Source organism: Mustelus asterias, chromosome 10 (assembly GCF_964213995.1).
Source record: "Mustelus asterias chromosome 10, sMusAst1.hap1.1, whole genome shotgun sequence".
Taxonomy (NCBI): domain Eukaryota; kingdom Metazoa; phylum Chordata; class Chondrichthyes; order Carcharhiniformes; family Triakidae; genus Mustelus; species Mustelus asterias.
In genome coordinates this window covers 60,714,508-60,735,124 of record NC_135810.1, presented here as the reverse complement: position 1 = coordinate 60,735,124, position 20,617 = coordinate 60,714,508, and the positions used below count along the sequence as shown (strand labels likewise).

The 20,617-nt window shown below is 46.2% G+C and overlaps 1 protein-coding gene across 1 annotated transcript in view; it reads left to right on the top strand.

The window, feature by feature from the left end:
* LOC144499627 (ferroxidase HEPHL1-like) overlaps positions 1-18,525 on the top strand; it is a 128,884-nt gene extending 110,359 nt beyond the window's left edge. Inside the window, exons 18-20 of the mRNA XM_078221799.1 lie at positions 930-1,092; positions 7,755-7,805; positions 16,746-18,525. Coding sequence (XP_078077925.1) covers positions 930-1,092; positions 7,755-7,805; positions 16,746-16,945 — 414 coding nt within the window. The 3' untranslated portion in view covers positions 16,946-18,525. The remainder of the gene's footprint in view (positions 1-929; positions 1,093-7,754; positions 7,806-16,745) is intronic.
* Positions 18,526-20,617: the final 2,092 nt, after the last annotated feature.

Genomic DNA, 20,617 nt, shown 5'->3' with positions numbered 1-20,617 from the left:
TTACATGGCTCATCCACTTCTATAGTTGGTGAACCGCATATTGCATCTGCTTCCAGCCCCGTTGATTGCGCGCACCCAACAGGCATAAGATCCAGGCCATAGAAAATTTACAGCACTGAAGGAGACCATACTACTCGTTGTGTCTTTGCCAATGACAAACAGTTGTCTAGCATAATTCCCACTTTCTGAATCTCAGTGCAGAAGTTTACAGCCCCCAGATGGGGCTGGGGAGGGAGCTGCCTTTAAATTCTGCCGTTGTCATCCCTGTCATCTACCCGGCCACCCCCAACCTGGCAACAACTTCACAGGAGTGGGCACCTCAACTTAACTGAGGACCTTAAGAACCCAATTCATGGACACTTAAGGGCTCCTTCTTAGGCCGGCAAAGGAAGTCAGGGATGGTGGGTGCACCTAGCAGGTTAACCTACTCAGGCCTTGGGTACGAAGTGGGGGTCATCTTCCTCACAGGCCCCCTTCTGTGAACAGGGGTCCTTACCTATGGTCTACCACTCCCCCATCCCCACCTTGGCCTTTGCAACCCCACCTCCATCCCCTTGCATTCCCCCCACTCTTCCCCCCCACACCCTCATTGCCTCCTCACCTGTCCCCACTATGAGACCCCCCCATGATTTCCCTGCATCCTGGCCTCCTTGCACCTTGTTGTGCGGGATTTAGGGTAGACCAAGCAGTGGCCATCATGATAATGAAGAGGAGTTCTCCAGTGTCAGCCAACTACAGCAGAACCTAAAGGCTGTTGTGAGATAATTGCTGATCAGGATGTAATTCTGTGTGATACGTTTTCTGAATATGCACCTTAATACAGCTTAGTTAGCTAGGTTGTGTAAGCCCCACTCCTCGGAAGCACAGAAAAATCCTCAAGTGCATTTTCTACAGGGTAATAAAGTGCATTTTGTGTTGTGTTCTTTTAGATGAAAAATGACTACAGAGCAGACGTGTACGATCTCTTCCCTGGAACATTCCAGACCATAGAAATGGTTGCATCGAACCCTGGGACTTGGCTATTGCACTGCCATGTAACTGATCATATTCATGCTGGCATGGAAACGGTTTATACTATCCTGAATCATACAGGTAAACTCACGACAAAAAGAAACACGGTTCTATTTGATTGTAAACAAACCAAGCTCATTTAAATTTGACATAACCTTCAGGAGACACTGTTTTGGAAATATAGCAATAACAGTACATATCAGTCCAGGTCCAGATCAATGGCTGGTAAACTGCCACACCAGCATGTATTTAGTAAAATCAAATGATCCTTAACACTAACCTTTACCTAAAACATGTAACAGAAAGGAAAACTCAGCAATGGCTAGTTCTAATTGTTCAGAATGCTAGTGTTAAAAGTGCAGATACTGTGGTTTGCCCGAGGAATTCTGTCCCCTGCATTGCATTGTCTGGAACTTTATATTCGGCAGGTAGAAATTCAAATACAAAATTGTCACTAACACCATTTGTGGAGTATGTGTTAAGCTGTGGAAAATCTCAGTTGCTTGTTGGTTTCCAAGTACAATGTTCTCAAATCTCCAATTGCATGGTCACACATGGAGGATGTGAGATTTTTGTGGTTGTCTTTGGTAGCACTCGGTCGCTATGCCATCTTAACAAAAACATTTTGCCGTAACGAAATGGTTGCTTTTTTAAAAAATGGAATACAAAAGTCAACATTCACTTTGGTGTCAACAGAAAGGCAAAAGAACTGCTTTGAAATCCATCGACTTTAAATATGCAAAATGTCACTTGAGCATATGTTTCATGCAGATTTGCCAATAATTGGATCCGTTATAGTGGTATGTCATAATAAGGAATTCCTTCATTTGCTCGCTGCTTTAATATAGCAGGGCAACACACAACTTAAACTTCTACTTGTATCATCAGATTACAGTTAATTCTATTCTTATGTCTAAGAACCAGGTAACATGCAGATGATGCGTGGGCAGAATAGTTGGCTGGAGTACTGGATGGACAACTTTTAAAATATCACTTCTTTGTCTAACTTCACACCATCCGTTCCATTGGATCAACGTTAACCCATTGTGTTTGGCAGAAACAGTAGGATTTAAATTTCTGTTGGTCACTTTATCAGCTGTTCCCACTCCACCGCCATGTTTACTAGAGCCTTCCATTGGGTGGTCCAGGTGTTGGTCTCAGTTAGGCAGGAATGCCATGACTGTATGAAAATCTATTTGATGCAACTTCAATAGACAATGGAAGGAAGTCTGTACCAACTGTATCTTGTGGTAAGGAGGATGAGGCCCCAAAAAGGTAAGTGAAACAAGATTTTTGGTGGGGTCAAGATGATTAAGAATGCTCCTCTGCGTTCCACAAGAATAATGTAGGCCACTGCATCCATGGTTGCTTCCTCTTCCAGACCAATGGATGTGCGGGTGGGGGATGAGGGGAATGGGTGAGTGTCCGGGTGGGAGTTAGGCGGGCTGGGTGGGGATTGGGAGGGTGGATGGGTGTGCGGGTGGGGGTTGGGGGGATGGGTGGGGGTTGAGGAATGGGTGGGTGGGTGGGGGGGGTTGGGGGATGGGTGGGGGTTGGGGGGATGGGTGGGGGGATGGGTGGTGGTTGGGGGGATGGGTGGGGGTTGGGGGGATGGGTGGGTGGGGGTTTGGGTGGATGGGTGGGTGTGTGGGTGGTGTTGGGACGGCTAGGTAAGGGTTTGGGGTAATGGGTGGATGTGTGGGTGGGGGGTTGGGGGTTGGGTGGGGATTTGGGAGGGTGGATGGGTGGGGGTTGGGAAGATGGGGAGGTGGGGGGTTGGAGGGATGGGTGGGTGGGGGGCTGGGAGGATGGGTAGGGGTTGGAGAATGGGTGGGTGGGCAGGTGGAGGTTGGGGGGTTGGATGTTTGGGTGGTGGTTGGGGGGTGAGTGGAGGTTGGGGGTTGAGGGGATGGGTGGGTGTGCGGGTGGGGGTTTGGGGGGATGGGTGTGCAGGTGGGGTTTGGGGGGATGGGTGGGTGTGCAGATGGGGATTGGGCAGATGGATGGGCATGCGGGTGGGGACTGGAGGGATGGGTGAGGGTTGGGGAATGGGTTGGTGGGTGGAGGTGTGGGTGGGGTTGGGGATGCTAAGTGGGGGTTGGGGAATGGGTGGGTATGCGGGTGGGGATGGGGGGATGGGTGGGTATGTGGGTGGGGTTGGAAGGGCTGGGTGGGGGTTCTGGGAATGGGTGGGTGTGTGGGTGGGGGTTTGGGGGGGATGGGTGGGCGTGTGGGTGGGGGGTTGGGGGGATGGGTGGGGATTTGGGGGGGTGGATAGGTGGGGGTTGGGAGGATGGGTGGGTGGGAGGATGGGGGTTTGGGGGGATGGATGGGTGTGTGGGTGGCATGCCCCCTCCCTCCAGAAATCTTATTGGCGTGAAGCCGACATTCTCACTCCGACCAGTTTGACTGGGGTGGGCTAATGAGGGCTGAATGGGACACTCTGCACCTCACCGTTTGGCCAATAGCTCCATCAGTCACGGCAGCACCAGGAAGACATCAATGGCCACTGCCAGGGTAGCTAGAAGAGAAAGGACCCGGAGCTGGTAAGGCCAGAGTCTTGAGCCAGGAGGTTTAGGGTAGGTTATGGATTGGGCCAGTGTGGTGGTGGTGGTGGAGGTGGTTTTAGGAAAGGAGCTGATAGAAAGGAATGGGGAGGGGGTTCAACCTGGTTGGGGGGCGGGGGGGGAGCAGGTGGTGTCTTGCAATTGGCAAAGGCATGGGCAACATATGATCAGGATAAATTGGCCTGATAACAAGCCCAATTGACCCTTAATTGTTCATTTAAATGTGGGGGGTGGGCTGCCAACATTGCTACCTGCACACCCCCACCCATGGAGTGAACTCAGGGATTGGCAGGAAGGTGATGGGATGGGCACCCATCCCATTTTATGTGCTCTCGTGCGGGAAGCAAAACCGCCAGGGTATCTAAAATTAAACTGATTAAACTCTTAGTTGAAATTTTATCACAAAATTCAATTTTATAAAAATTAACCAATTTAAAATTAACCAATTAGCCTTCTCCCACATAATCAACAAATTATTATATTCCTGTCTCCCTTGTGCTCACCAAGTTTCTGCTTCAATATATCATTGCTATTCATCTCAACTATTCCTTGTGATAGTCAATTCTACATTCTAACCACTCACTGGTCCTTAGTTCTGCTCTCTATCCAATTGGAAACATCTTATTCATATCTACCCTATCAAATCCTTTCATACTCTGTACATATGTCATCTATCAGGCTAGCCCTAAGCCAGTGCTGGGTCAACACTGAATCCCACAGAATAAGTGCAGGCAAAAATGCACGTAAGTCATGGGAGTGTCACAATGGGGAGAGGTGCGAATCCACAAGAGTTGGGTGAGATCCTAAATGAATATTTCTCATCAGTATTCACTGTTGAGAAAAGCATGGATGTTAGGGAACTTGGGGAAATAAATAGTGATGTCTTGAAGAGTGTACTTATAACAGAGAAGGAGGTCCTAGAAGTCTTAAAGCATATCAAGGTAGATAAATCCCCGGGACCTGATGAAATGTATCCCAGGGCACTGTGGGAGGCTAGGGAGGAAGTTGCGGGTCCCCTTGCAGAGATATTTGAATCATCGATAGTCACAAGTGAGGTGCCTGAAGATTGGAGGGTGGCAAATGTTGTGCTTTTGTTTAAGAAGGACTGCAGGGAAAAGCCTGGGAACTGGAGGCCGGTGAGCCTCACATCTGTAGTGGGTAAGTTGTTAGAAGGTATTTTGAAAGTCAGGATCTACAGGCATTTAGAGATGCAAGGACTGATTAGGGACAGTCAGCATGGCTTTGTGAGTGGAAAATCATGTCTTACAAATTTGATTGAGTTTCTTGAAGGGCTAACCAAGAAGGTAGATGAGGGCAGTGCAGTTGATGTTGTCTACATGGACTTTAGCAAGGCCTTTGACAAGGTACCACATGGTTGGTTGTTGCATAAGGTTAAATCTCATGGGATCCAGGGTGAGGTAGCCACATGAATACAAAATTGGCTTGATGACAGAAGCCAGAGGGTGGTTGTAGAGGGTTCTTTTTCAAACTGGAGGCCTGTGACCAGTGGTGTGCCTCAGGGATTGGTGCTGGGTCCACTGCAATTTGTCATTTATATTAATGATTTTGATGAGAATTTAGTAGGCATGGTTAGGAAGTTTGCAGATGACACCAAGATTGGTGGCATAGTGGACAGTAAAGAAGGTTATCTAGGATTGCAATGGGATCTTGATCAATTGGGCCAGTGGGCTGACGAATGGCAGATGGAGTTTAATTTAGATAAATGCAAGGTGCTGCATTTTGGTCAATCGAACCAGGGCAGGACTTACTCAATTAATGGTAGGGCGTTGGGGAGAGTTATAGAACAAAGAGATCTAGGGGTACAGGTTTATAGCTCCTTGAAAGTGGAGTCACAAGTGGACAGAGTGGTGAAGAAGGCATTCGGCATGTTTGGTTTCATTGGTCAGAACATTGAATACAGGAGTTGGACGTCTTGTTGAAGTTGTACCAGACATTGGTAAGGCCACATTTGGAGTATTGTGTACAGTTCTGGTCACCCTATTATAGAAAGGATATTATTAAACTAGAAAGAGTGCAGAAAAGATTTACTAGGATGCTACCGGGACTTGATGGTTTGAGTTATAAGGAAAGGGTGGATAGACTGGGACTTTTTTCACTGGAGGGTAGGAGGCTGAGGGGTGATCTTATAGAGGTCTATAAAATAATGAGGGGCATAGATCAGCTAGATAGTCAATATCTTTTCCCAAAAGTAGGGGAGTCTAAAACTAGAGGGCATAGGTTTTAAGGTGAGAAGGTAGAGATACAGAAGTGTCCAGAAGGGCAATTTTTTCACACAGAGGGTGGTGGCTGAAACGAGCTGCAAGAGGTAGTAGTGGAGGTGGGTACAATTTTGTCCTTTAAGAAGCATTTAGACAGTTACATGGGTGAGAAGGGTTTAGAGGGATATGGGCCAAACGTGGGCAATTGGGACTAGCTTAGGGGTTAAAAAAAGGCATGGCATGGACAAGTTGGGCTGAAGGGCCTGTTTCCATGCTGTAAACCTCTATGACTTTATGACTCTAGGTGAGAGGGCAATGGGGGTGTGCGGGGGCAGAGAATGAAGCTTCAGCCTATTCCATCAGTTTTGATAGGCTTGACACCTCAGTTCCGGTATTAACCTAGTCAGTCTCTTTTGCACTTTTCTCTGGTGTCTTGGAGACTAAAAGAGGTCTCTGTTCTGTAAGTATGTCCTTCTCTCTCAGTTTTTCGATTCTATCCCACTCGAAATGAACCCTCGTGCTTGTTTTGCTTTTTGCTAACTTTATAAAACAACTTTAAAAGCACTGATGTGGGTCAGTAGTGATATGTGTATTTTTAATTCCAAATCTCTCCCCTATTCCAATTGGGTACTTACCTTCCAAGCAGTATGTGGCTCTTTATACCTCCCACCTGAATGTATCACCTGCGTTTATTTATATTGTTGTTGATTTGCCAATGATACACCCATTCTGCAAGTTTATTAACATCTTCCTGTATTTGGTTGCGGTCCTCTTCAATTTGGTCTTGTCTGTAAATTTTGAAATTGTAATTCCAAATTCCCAGTCCGAATTGTTTATGTACGTTGTGAATAATAGTGTTCCCTGGAGCCCTGCACACATCGTACAGTTTTTAATCGAGGTGACGAGGGTCTCACCTGCCAGCAGAAGAACCAGCAAGAGTCCCATATCACCTCTCTTAAAGAGGGTCCAGTGGATTAAGTATCACTTAGACAACAGTGGACCCTCCCCGGGACTCACTCTGTGAGTGCACATTCTGCCCACTGAGAGCTGCCAGCCTATCAGAGGCCAGCAGATTGGTAGGACTATCAGGGGAGGCCATAACGTCTGCTGCTATGGACACCCAGCCAAGGCATAGGATTGTCGCTGAATTCCAGGCTACTGGTGAGTCATGGTGGGATGGGGTCTTGCAGTAAGGGATGCAAGGGTGAGTTGTGGGGCATTGACAGCAAGGGCTGTCTTTGACTTTCTTTGGACCACCCTCTTCTCAATGTGTGTGGTCCCTTGATTAGGCACTGAATGCCATTGAATGAGGACCTCCCCAGGAACCTGCAAACAATTCTGCATAGGTTTGCTTGTTATGCTCACTACATGGTGAGATTCTCTGACCACCACTGGGTTAATACCAGCGGCAACAGGATGACGTCCTAAAGTGACATTCATAGTACACGTAAGGGCCTGAATTGGCATTGGGTGGGAAGGCTATCCACAGATCTCAGACTTAATCATGTGGAGGCAGGAAGATTGTGGGGTTCTTGCTGCCTGATTAAGTAACCCCCAACTACCAAACTCACCTCGGGGGAGGGCATTAAATTTTGCTCAATGTAAAAACTCCATTCCCTGATATCCCTTTTGCAACCTTTTTTTTGCCAGTTTATTTGGGGTAATTAAAATCTCCCATAATTATTAATCTATGTCCTTTTCTCATTTGTGGTGTCTGTTGTAATGTTTTCATGCAAGGTTTATTATGTTAATACATTGAGGTGTTTTCCAATGCACTTTTAATCTGCCATTGACAGTGATATGAGAATATATTTATTTATTAAAACAAAAACAGAAAATGCTGGAAAATCTCAGCAGGTCTGACAGCATCTGTGGAGAGAGAATAGAGCCAACGTTTCGAGTCAGGATGACCCTTCATCAGAGCCTTTATTTATTTATTGATTATGTTTTCTCACAGACCATGCAAAGACCACTGTGGAAAATCTATTTGCAGGTGCTACGACAAATGGTATGTTTATGTAGTGGTATTGTGAGAAACATTTTTAATTATATACATGGGGTGGCACGGTGGCACAGTGGGTCGCACTGCTGCTTCACAGCTCCAGGGACCTGGGTTCGATTCCCGGCTTGGGTCACTGTCTGTGTGGAGTTTGCACGTTCTCCTCGTGTCTGCGTGGGTTTCCTCCGGGTGCTCCAGGTTTCCTCCCACAGTCCAAAAATGTGCAGGTTAGGTTGATTGGTCGTGCTAAATTGCCCCTTAGTGTCCCAAGATGTGTATTTAGAGGGATTATCAGGGCAAATGTGTGGGGCTGCGGGTATAGGGCCTGGCTGGGATTGGTTGTTGGTGCAGACTTGATGGGCTTCTGTGATTCTATGATTTTTTGACATCTGGATTTCTTTATTCATTTGTGGGAAGTGGGTGTTGCTGAATGGGCCAGCATTTATTGCCCATTCCTAACTGCCCTTCATTTCAGAGGGCATTTGAGAGTTAATCACAAAGCTGTGGATCTGGAGTCACACATAAGCCAGACCAGGTAAGGATGGCAGATTTCTTTCCAGATGGGTTTTCACAACAATCAACAGTGGTTTCATGGTCATCATTAGACTTTTAATTCCAGATTTTAAAAAATTGAATTCAAATTTCATGTGGTGGGATTTGAACCCAGGTCTCCAGATCTTGCCCTGGGTCTCTGGATTACTAGTCCAGTGACAATACCAATATGCCACTGCCTTTCCATCTCAGCAGTTCTAACTCTGAGCCAGAATATGAAGAGTTCAAGACCACTCCAGATGGCCCTGATGAGAGGAGATAGAGTGTTATCATTAAATACTGGGTTGATATCCAGGGTGGAGTATTGACAATTGGACTGAGTGAACACTGGTTCGGTGCCCGTATTCCTCCTTCTGAATCAGAAGAGTTGCACTTGGGTTCCCCCTATAGATAGAACTAGTGGGTGGAGAGCAGACTGCCAGCTCGGACTACCAGGCTGATATCAAGTGAGAATAGCAAAGATGTGCAAGTTAGGTGGATTGTCAGGGGATTAGCAGGATAAATACGTGGGGTTAAGGGAATAGGGCCTGGGTGGGATTATTGTCGGTGCATGTTCGATGGGCTGAATGGCCTCCTTCTGAACTCTAGGGTTCCTATGATTTGATGAATACTTGATTCCGATGGATGCAGGAGGCCAGCTATTGTCAATGGCATGTAGGTTGCTTTAGCCACATTTGCAGGACTCTCATTAGTGCAGGCACTCTGAAAATTAGAGAAACCGTGAAGAAGACCAAAATCTCCTCAATTATTGCCCTGGTGAGTGGGTCAAAAACCTTGTGCGGGATCTTAGGATTTACCCATAAAACCATAGAAACAATATACAGATGGGTCTACATCTGCCTCTCTGTCCATCTTTTGAGTCCTGCAAAACCAGAAGTAATGCTGCTTTGCATAAAATGTTAGTTATTATTTTGGCCATTTATACAAGTCCTTCAGCCAAGGTTATGTTTTGCAATTGATACAATGCAGCCGAGTTTAAAATAAAGTTTACATCTACTGCCTTTCAAACAGGGTTGGATTGGGACACTGGAGATAACTTCAGGGCCCTGACTAGAACAGATGGGGAAGATTAGCCAGACTTCTTGTTCCTGATCATCGACCTTTGACCTTTGCTGAAATTATTTCATCTGAATAGCTGTTGAAGTCAAGTTTAAATGTATTGTTGATGCCTGTTCCTGTGGATTTGCTAGATAATCACAGCCCAGGCTCAGGGAGGAAAATTTGCCACTTGCATGTGATGTTGTAATGTCTCTGAGTATGAGGAATGGCATGATAAGCAGGTGACCCAAGATTCAGTTGCCATAGTGCTAGCCGCTCGTTTTGGCTAGATTGTTAGCATGGTGGCAGTGTCTGGCGGATATATGCCGAGGAGATTGTGATGTCAGTCAGCACATAGTTCTGGGTTGACTCTGGCAATGTAATTTTCGACCTGTACCCTCCAGTTAATGCCCTCACTAAACTCTGCACAGCTGAACAAACACGTGTTCAGAAATAGAAAGGGACGTGAGCTGCCATTTATTGTCCATTCCTAAGGTTAGTTATTTACTGATTGATTTCTATTGGTTGTTGCTGAACCAGTTGAAGTGTTTGGAGGTTAGTACCATTACTTTACTACAGGGAGTGATGTGACTCATGAGGGAGCTGTTGGCTCTCACTTCAAGGGTTCAGCTGAGATCACTCGCTGTCAGTGGTATAAGTCCTGTGGCTTTTGATGTGCTGCATGACAGGAAGACTGAGCGGAGGCAACACAGAGGAGGACAAAGTGCCCGGAGATGGAGGAGGAGAAGAGAAACCCATTTCCACCAAACATTTAAGAGACAATTATCTTGCCTCAAACTCAGAGAGGAAGGTGTGTGAGACACTTTCGCTGAGGAAGTGCTACTGAAATCGGTTATATCTGCAACCTCGGAGCAGAGCAATAAGGACATTGCCAATGGGTATAAAGATAACTTTGACCATGAACCTCTTCATGTCAAACTCATTTCGGACTCCAGCTGGCGAAATCTTCAACATTTCGTGGTTCACCGTCCCGTGTTGTATAAGGGAGGTCACTGACATTTTATATGCAAAGAAAGAAATAGATGGCGTTCTCATTTTCCACACAGAGGCTGTTGGAATGTGCACAGAGCCTTGCCAGGATAGCAGGCTTCTCCTATGATGCCAGTGAGTGCACATAACTAAATTCAGGGCTGTAGCACAACTGCAGAGGTTTCTACTTCAGAACGCACTTGGCACATCCACACTGGGGTATCCTAACATGATGCTTTATTATTCATCATTCTATTCTTCCATTAGCCTTTGGACCATCATGATAAACCAGTGGGCGGCTATTGGACAGCAGATTTTTGACACTGATGTGCAACTTCTGCACACACAGGAGAGATGCGTATATGGAGAGTCAAGCTGCCATATGAAATGTCATTTGGCACACTTTTAGGGTGCTTAAATAATGCTTCCTCTGCCTGGCCCACTTCGGAGGAGCCCTGCGGTACACTCCAGAACATCTGTCATGATTTGTTGGTGCACACGGCCTCAACCTCACCACCTCACGCAGTCCTGCCCCCAGTTACATAGCGAGGAACTGAGGAGGGAAGAGGAGATAAACTCTTCAATTTTCTGGTCAGGCAGATCATCATTCACTGCAGTACCAGTGAACTAAATTTCCCATTTACCGCTAGTCCTACATCTTACCAGTCCTCTGTTACTGAACAGCTTCATCAAGCAAATCATCCAATACTCAATGGAAAAGTCAACATCAACCTTTGTGTGCCTTTGCCTGGCCTGGTGCGCCCCCAAACTTCTACACCATTGGCTTCAGCATGGCTGGTGGAAGCCTGCTGACTTTATTGGGGAACACTACCGTGAGCAGCTCTGGACTAGAAAGCCCGGCTTTCGACCTTGACAAGGTCAGCAGCAGTTTGGGATAACTGACAGGTGCCAGCAGGGACACTGATGGATTAGCAGTGCTTAGAGGATGAATGCAGTCACCCTGAGAGACAACAGCAGGTTCATGCTCCACAAAGCTACTGCCACTCTCCCAGGCGGCACCTCAACAATCCTGATAATCCATGAAATTATTAACTTGGACGGATTGACAGGAAGCTGTTCAGGAAGCTTCACTTGGCTGGTTCCTGACATGATTCTTCTGAGGAAAAATAATTGTAGAATCCCTACAGTGCAGAAAGAGGCCATTCAGCCCATCAACACTGACAACAATCCCACCCAAGCCCTATAACCCCATATATTTACCCTGCTAATCTCCCTGACACTGAGGGGCAATTCAGCATGGCCAATCAACCTAACCCGCACAAGTTTGGGCTGTGGGAGGAAACCGGAGCACCTGGAGGAAACCCATGCAGACATGGGGAGAATGTGCAGACTCCACACAGATAGTGACCCAAGGCCGGAATTGAACCCGAGTCTCTGGCAGTGTGAGGCAGCAGTGCTAACCACTGTGCCTCCCAAGGCTGGACAGGTTTGGCCTATACCGATTGGGGTTTAGAAGAATGAGAGGTGATATCTTATTGAAACACATAAGATTCTAAGGGGTGTTAACAGGGTTAATGCTGGGAGGATGCTTCCTCTTGTGGGGAATCTAAAATTATTAAAAATATGGGGCAGAATTCTGTTTTTGAGACTAAGTGCAGTGATGGGTGACTCTGGCTTGGCCGACCGGATTGGCAGGATCCTGCACCAGATTCTCCGCTTGGAACCTCATTAATTATGCACAGACAAGTTCTCCTCTGAATAACCCGGTGGACAGGCTGCTGATTCGTCCAGTCAAGGTCAGATGACCGGTTCAAAGGTATATTTAAAAAGCAGCCCACCACATTCACATCACCCTCTCCAGCCCACCTGTCTTCACCAGACCATTCAGGATGTTGGCAACCCAGAGGGCTAGCAGCCTGGAGAAAAAATATTTTCCTTGATTCAACCACCCTCCTCCGGAGCCCGTTGCCTGTGAGGCGCTCATGCCCCACTTGGACCTCTACCACCACACCTGGAGTCTTCATCCATCCCCTCCCAGTAAATGATGTGTTATCCCTTTGATCCCCTTGTTTATGAGTTTTTCATCCAGCCTTGTCGTGGCCCAGCCTCCCTCCCTTCAGTCTTCCCTCTGCCTTCCATTGTTCATCTTCTTCATCCCCCTCCTTGCCCCCTGCCTGCCATTGTGAGCCTTCCCTGCAACCGCCCCCCCCCCCCCCCCCCCCCTTGCACAGCCTTCCTTCTACATTGCCTCCTTGTCTTTGTTAGGCCACACCCTCCAGCCTCGCATTCCACCCCTGGAACTTTGGACCTTTGTTGGGTTGGCTGTATGAGACCCTCAACACAGTGCTGCCCAGATAGACACTGCTCTGTGGCACCAGGGTCAAGGACACCCTGTACTCCCTAACCTCAGGCACAGTATTGACTGGATTCGGCGACACAGGAGGGTCCATGGACCCAGCAGCACGGGGCTGTCTATGAAGACAAGCTGGGTGTGGAAATGGAGGCAGGATCCGGTCTGCCCCGGCAGAGTGGTGAACAGTGCATCAGGAGCAGAGCAGCACTCTGGTAGAAAGTTGTTGCGCTTACCCCGAAGTCTCTGGAAAACTCAGGACCACCTTAGCCATCCCACTCAATAGCAGTCGGGTTTAATGCTAACATCAATTCCCGCTGGTGTGACACAAGGCTGAAAGGCCTGATGGGATTTTGGCTGGCGCTGTTTTAATGAGCATTCATGAGATGGAAGTGAATACAAATGGTGTTTGTACCACCTGTCAGCAGGAACGGTGACCCACCGTTAACCTGCCATTGGGAGAATTGTAGCAGGGTTTTATGCTGGTGGGTTTCTGACTTTTTGGCTCCTGCCAGATTCACCGTGTCCACCCACCACCAAACTCGCCAATTCCACCCAAAGGCTCTTCCACTCAAAACGGAGATGAGAAGGAGTTTCTTCTCTCAGAAGGTTTTTAAGTGTTTGGAATTCTCTTTCCCAGAGATAGAAGCTGGATTTGTCCAGCTGTTCATGCCAGTGGGATTCTCTGGTCCCGCTTCAGTGGACGGACATTTGACTGAGCAGCAAATTCTCCGTTCTCGCTGTCAGAGGCAATGGGACGTGAATGGCCGGAAAATTCCAGCCAGGGTTACGAATTCGGGCTGGACATATTCCGGAAGATGTTGCCAGAACTGACATCACGGAAAGCCGGTGGCATGGCAAGAGCAGGTGAATCTCTTGACTGGCCCAATTTCTCAACTACCCCGCCATCTCACCCCACTTCCCTTGACCACTCTCCCAGATTCAGGCCTGCAACCTTTGTTTTTCTCTTTGATTTTTCCTTTCTCTTGACCACCGCAACCACCCCAGGGTCTTTGAAAGGTTTAATTTTGGTTCCTTACATAAGTTGTTAATGTCCCAGGAGTAGAGGAAAGAGTGGAGCATAGTCCTCTGACTGCCCTCCCAGTCCAATGATATGAACCAGTGCCTTTAACTGGCAGACAGATCTCAGCCTGGATACAGAACGCTCTGTCTGTCGATCTCCCCTTCAACAGAGCTACTGGAACTGAGATAAACTGTTGATATTTCACTATTTTCACCTCATGCCTATACTCGGAGCACGAAAGCACATGTTCCACGCACTCGATCCGAACACCATTTGCAAAACCTGGATGTTCAGTGGACAAATCGAGTCCAGAAGCACAACAGCACCTCAGAACTATGATTAGACACTGTCAGCCCAGCCTGGGTCCCTTCTTGGTGAGCTTGCTCACTCACTCGCTGCTAGTGTGTAACCTCAAATCTTGGTCACATTTTGGAGTGGAGTGAATTATATCAATTCAGAAATGTATGTCTTTCCCAAGATAATATAAGAACATAAGAACTAGGAACAGGAGTAGGCCATCTGGCCCCTCGAGCCTGCTCCGCCATTCAATAAGATCATGGCTGATCTTTTCATGGATTCAGCTCCACTTACCCACCCACTCACCATAACCCTTAATTCCTTTACTGTTCAAAAATCTGTCTATCTTTGCCTTAAAAACATTCAATGAGGTAGCCTCAACTGCTTCACTGGGCAGGGAATTCCACAGATTCACAACCCTTTGTGTGAAGAAGTTCCTCCTCAACTCAGTCTTAAATCTGCTCCTCCTTATTTTGAGGCCATGCCCCCTAGTTCTAGTTTCATCCCCCAGTGGAAACAACCTCCCAGCTTCTATCTTATCTATTCCTTTCATAATTTTATATGTTTCTGTAAGATCCCCCCTCATTCTTCTAAATGCCAATGAGTATAGTCCCAGTCTACTCAGTCTCTCCTCATAAGCCAACCCTCTCAACTCTGGAATCAACCTAGTGAATCTCCTCTGCACTCCCTCCTGTGCCAGTATATCCTTTCTCAAGTAAGGAGACAAAAACTGTACACAGTACTCCAGGTGTGGCCTCACCAACACTTTATACAGCTGCAACATAACCTCACTGTTTTTAAACTCCATCCCTCTGGCAATGAAGGACAAAATTCCATTTGCCTTTTTAATTACCTGCTACACCTGCAAACCAACTTTTTGTGATTCATGCACAAGGACACCCAGGTCCCTCTGCACAGCAGCATGCTGCAATTGTTTACCATTTAAATAATAGTCCATTTTGCTGTTATTCCTACCAAAATGGATGACCTCACATTTACTAACATTGTACTCCATCTACAAGACTCTCGCCCACTCACTTAGACTATCTATATCCCTTTGCAGACGTTCAGTGTCTTCTGCACACTTTGCTCTACCAATCATCTTAATGTCATCTGCGCACACTACACTTGATCCCAACTCCAAATCATCTATGTAAATTGTAAACAATTGCAGTCCAACCCTGATCCCTGAGGCACACCAGAAACAATCGTAAAATCTCCCAGATTGCTTTGAAAAGCTACCGGGAGATTGATGCTGATATTCCAGGAGACTCCCAGTCATCCTGGGAGCTTTGGTAATCCTGTCCCCAGGGAACAGCGGAGACTGGTTTATTGAATATATTCAAGACTGGATTAGACAGCTTTTTAATCAGCAAGGGAGTCAAGGGTTATGGGGGGGCAGGTAGGAAAGTAGGGTTAAGACCACAATCAGATCAGCCATGACCTTACTGAATGACGGAGCAGGCTTGATGAGACTGCTCCTGCTTCTTATGTTCTTATTGGGCTGCTGTGACAGCTGGCACGGGCTTGGAGCACTACTGGGAGAGGGAGGAAGAGGGAGAGGAGGATGCGGAGGTGTGGGGAGAAGAGGGGAAGGAGGATCGGGTGGGTTGAGAGGGAGGAGAAAGGAAGAGGGTGGAGAAGGAAAATGGGAGGGAGTGGGGAGGAGAGAACGGGGATAGGGAGGGAGGAAGGTGGAGTAGGAGGAGATGTGGAGGGGAAGAAGCAGTGATGAAGAGGATGGGGAGAGGAGGGGAAGGTAGGAGGAGGGTGAGAGAGGAGGATCTGGGTGGGGGAGGGAAGGGAACAATTTGAAAGATGGTGAGGGGTAAGAAGAAGACGAAGGGTAGGAGGAGGGGGCGGGGGGAGACTGGAGGTAGAGATGGAGAGGTGGGAGAGGAGAGAAGGGAGCAGGAGGGGGGTGGAGGGAGAAGTGAGGAAGGAAATGGAGGTAGAGGAAGGGAAGAGGATGAGGGGATGAAGGGGAGAGTAGAAGGTGGGAGAGGGAAGGGGAGAGGAAGGAGGGCAATGATGGGGAAGGGTTATGGAAAGGAGCTCGGGCTACGGAGGAGTGGTGGAGGAGAAGGGAATATGGGGAAGGGGGAAGAGGAAGTCTGGCCGTTGTTCTCAGGGTTTTGTGAATAGACCTAAGTGAAGGAAAACTGGCTCTGGATTCCTCCTTTGCTCAGTGAATAAGCAGAGTTATAACACAAGCCAGTGTCTTCCACATGAGAAACAGAAGGAATATTGAATTTTCAGATTATTTTAAACTCTCTCACTCCTGAAACTGTGGAATTAATCACATTTTATGAGCTGAATAATTTCACGAAGCTCTCTTCTCAATTATCTGAAATGAACTGATTCAAAATATGAAGTAATGTGTATTTAATATATGCATCAAATATTGAGTAGAATCCAGAAGCTGATTGAGTATTGTGTAGATGTTGTAAATTAATTTAATGTTCGGGACTTTAGAAAGAGTTTTGCGAGGAAAACCTGCCTGGCTAGATTTTCTACCAGTTGTCATTGAATGGGTGGAACATATAGCCTGAGAATGCTTTATATAAATTGAAAAGGGACTGAACAAATTGGGTGCTTTACAAAGCAAGCAGACCTAAAACTGAATATTAAACAACATACAAGAAATAAAAAAAACATTTTGATGAAGCTTCCAAGACGGTTCCTGTGGTTAATGTGGTATATAACAAACAGTAAAAAGAACTCTCTCTTTTCACAGATGGCGTGGGATTAACGATAGACTTCTTGGGAAACAAGCTCGATAAAAGTGATATCAAGCTAATGCTGGCATTGCTTCTCATTATTGGTGTATTTTTATTGCTGATAGCTTTCTTATTTCTTGGTGTTATTATTTACTTACGTGGAAAGAAGTCCTTTCGTCAAATAACCCAGTCCTCAATCCCCATGAATAGCATTTGATTTGTTCCAGTTTGCTCCTGTTCTTTAATTATATTCAAGAGTTTATTTTTTAAATTCTGCTCGTTATAAATTAATGTACATTTTTTGGAACCTGAAAAAGCTTTCTGATTTTAGGATTTATTTTGGCAAAATCTAATAATTGCAACAAGCATTCCAAAAGGGGATAAAATTGTAAAATTCTTGTCACCTTAGTGTGCGCGACTGATGTTAAAGTGAGGCATGGCAGTTAAAATTGGACAATGTGTGATCTGTTCTGTTGTTTTAGGTGTGCCAAATATTTTAGTTCCCCGCTGGGCCAATGTCCACCCATAGAAAATGTTCCCCGTTGATGGAGTTCTTTCTTTTCTTTTGATTTTGGGGCATGTGGATTGTTGGCAGTGCCAGCATTCGTTGCCCATCCCAAATTTCCCTTGAAGTCATGGTGGTGAACTACTTTCTTGAATCGCTGCAGTCCATGTGGTGCACGTACCCCTGCACTGCTCTTCCTGGATTTTCACCCCGGCGATACTGAAGAAACAGCGATCTAGTTCCAAGTCAGGATGGTGTGTGGCTTGGAGGGGAACTTGGGTGTGCTGGTGTTCCCATGTGTCTGCTAGGCTTGTCCTTCTAGATGGTTGAGGCTGCAAGTTTGAAAGGTGCTGTTGAAGGAACCATGGCAAACTGCAGTGCATCTTGTGGATGATACACACTGCTGCCACTGTGCACCTGTGGTGGAGGAAGTGTTTGTTTAAGGTGGTGGATAGAGTGTTAATCAAGTGAGCTATTTTGCCCGAGACCATGTTGAGCTTCCTGAGTACTGCTGGAGTTGTACTCATCCAGCCAAATGTAGAATATTCAATCACACTTCTCACTTGTGGCTTGTAGATGGTGGAAAGGCTTCATGGAACTCAGGATGTGAATTATTTGCCACAGAATTCCTCACCTTTGACCTGCTCTTGAAGCCACTGTATTTATGTGGCTGGTCCAATTCAGTTTCTGGTCAATGGTCACATCCATGACTGTTGTTCCACTGAGCTTTCCCTCATCCTCCTATGATTTCCCATTAAATGCAAATATTTCTTTAGGCTTGCTGTTAACTGGGAATGCGTTCGGGAAGAATGAGGTGTGGGATGAGTAGTCCATACACACCACAGCATGAGGTCTTGATGGTTTTAATTCTGTGACTTTAACTGAATAATTCAGAACTGTCTACTGACCAAAATTGGCAAGGTTGATGTCTTGACTGGTGATTGGAGTAGAAGTAGGATTCATGTGGACAATTAAAGGAATAATCCTCAACAAGGGAAATCAGATAGAAAATGGTGACTGTAGCTGGAAGTGTGGGTCCGGAGAGCCCCTCCTCAGGTTTATTTTAAATCTAAATAAAGCATGTCATTGCTGCTAATTTCACTTGTTTTAAAAATAAGTCTGAATTCAAAAGGATATTAAACCTGAATATCAGAAGAATCTAATATTAGACTTTCTTGTAGTTTTGTACAACATTTTAAAATAATTGTTTTTTAAAATATATATTTTGGGTGTTTGAAAATGGGTATCTAATAATTAGTGTTTGAAACCAATCGAATTTTAAGTGTATGGTTTAGAAAAGGAACTTTTAATGAATAAAATTACGCTGCTTTACAACATTTTCATATTTTTAATATGCTTTGCACAAAAAGTTTGTTACTATCTGACGGCATAATTAAAGTAAAGTTTATTTATTAGTCACAAGTAAGGTTTACATTAACACTGTAATGAAGTTACTGTGAAATTCCACAGTCCAGTGGCCACAGTCCAGTGCCAGTTCGGGTCAATGCACCTAACCAGCACGTCTTTCAGAATGTGGGAGGAAACCGGAGGAAACCCACACAGACGGTGGGGGAGAACATGCAAACTCCACACAGACAGTGACCCAAACCGGGAATTGAACCCAGGTCCCTGGTGCTGCAAAGCAGCAGTGCTAACCACTGTGCTACCGTGCCACCCTTAGCTTTGCTTCTTCAAATAAAAGGATGCAGCCTTTAGGATACCTCTCACACAGCTAGCTCCATCACCATCCAGCACCCAATCTGGACTGGGCTGTGTCACATATGATTGGGTTCACCATCCTCTGTAAAATTCTTCATGACTCCTTTATCACCCTGTGTGGAGTTTGCACATTCTCCCTGTGTGGATTTCCTCCAGGTGCTCTGGTTTCCTTCCACAGCCCAAAGATGTGCAGGTTAGAAGGATTAGCCATGATAAATTGCCCCTAGTGTCCAAAGATGTGTAGCCATGATGTGGAGATGCCGGCGTAGGACTGGGGTGGGCACAGTCCCGATGTCCTGAGGCATGGTACATCGGTGAGACCATGCAGAAGCTACAACAATGGATGAACAGACACTGCGTGACAATCGCCAGGCAGGAGTGTTCCCTTCCAGTCGGGGAACACTTCAGCAGTCAAGGGCATTCAGCCTCTGATCTTCGGGTAAGCATTCTCCAAGACGGCCTTCGAGACACACAACAATGCAGAATCACTGAACAGAAACTGATAGCCAAGTTCCGCATGCATGAGGATGGCGTCAACCAGGATCTTGGGTTCATGTCACACTACATAAAACCCCACCATTTGGCCTGGGCTTGCAAAATCCTACTAACTGTCCTGGCTTGAGACAATTCACACCTCTTTAAACTGTGATTATCACTTGCACCCTCTGTACCTGTAAAGACTTGATTACCTGTAAAGACTCAAATTCCAGCCATTATCTTGCAATTGTGTCTTTGTCTACATATGCCCTCTTTGTGAAACCTACTCTCCACTTACCTGATGAAGGAACAGCACTCCGAAAGCTCATGATTCCAAATAAACCTGTTTGACTTTAACAAAGATGTGTAGGTTAGGGGGATTAGCGGGGTAAATATGTGGAGTTACGGGAGTAGGGCCTGGGTGAGAAGCTCTGTCAGAGAGCCGGTGCAGACTGAATGGACTGCAGGGATTCTATAATCCTGGAGAGCAAAATAACTTTCATCTCTTTCCTCCAATAGCAACCATCTTCTTAAACCCTTCTCTTCCCCTTCTCCACTAAGCTTAACTTGTTTCCCATTTCCAGCAGCTCTACTCCTGATTCTGTGATTTTTATCTGAGCCCCAATTTCATCAGGTGACAGGTAGCAGGCATTCAGGAACAAACAGCGATTCATCCTGCTTCTCGGAATATGAAGCCGGAGTTTCAATGACATTTTCCAATATGGATATGAGACTCCCACTGGCGAGCAGGAGCTGACAAGGGTTGGAAAGCAATGGCCAGGAATCTACCGAAATGGTTCCTGGTAAGGTAGGTCAGGCATGGGGACGGGAGGTTATTGGGAAAGTTCACATTTAGGGTATGGTGGGGGTAGCTCAAAAGAGGAGAAGCCCAAGACATACTTGTGAGGCCAGGAGGTGCAGGAGTGTTGCTCCTGAACCACAAGTAATCTTGACAAAATCCCTGACATGCACTAAGATTAGCCTTGCAGTTGTGCGCAAGTAAACCGTGGTAATTGTGAACAGGCGAGAGTTTGCTTGGAAGGAAAAGTGGAATGTAGGTTATGAAGAGTGGAATGTGCAGGGGAGGTGGGGATGTCAATAAATGGCTAGGGAAAGGGGTGACTTGTCCATGTCCAAACATTAAAATATATAAATATCTGAATAACAACACTATTAACAATGGATATC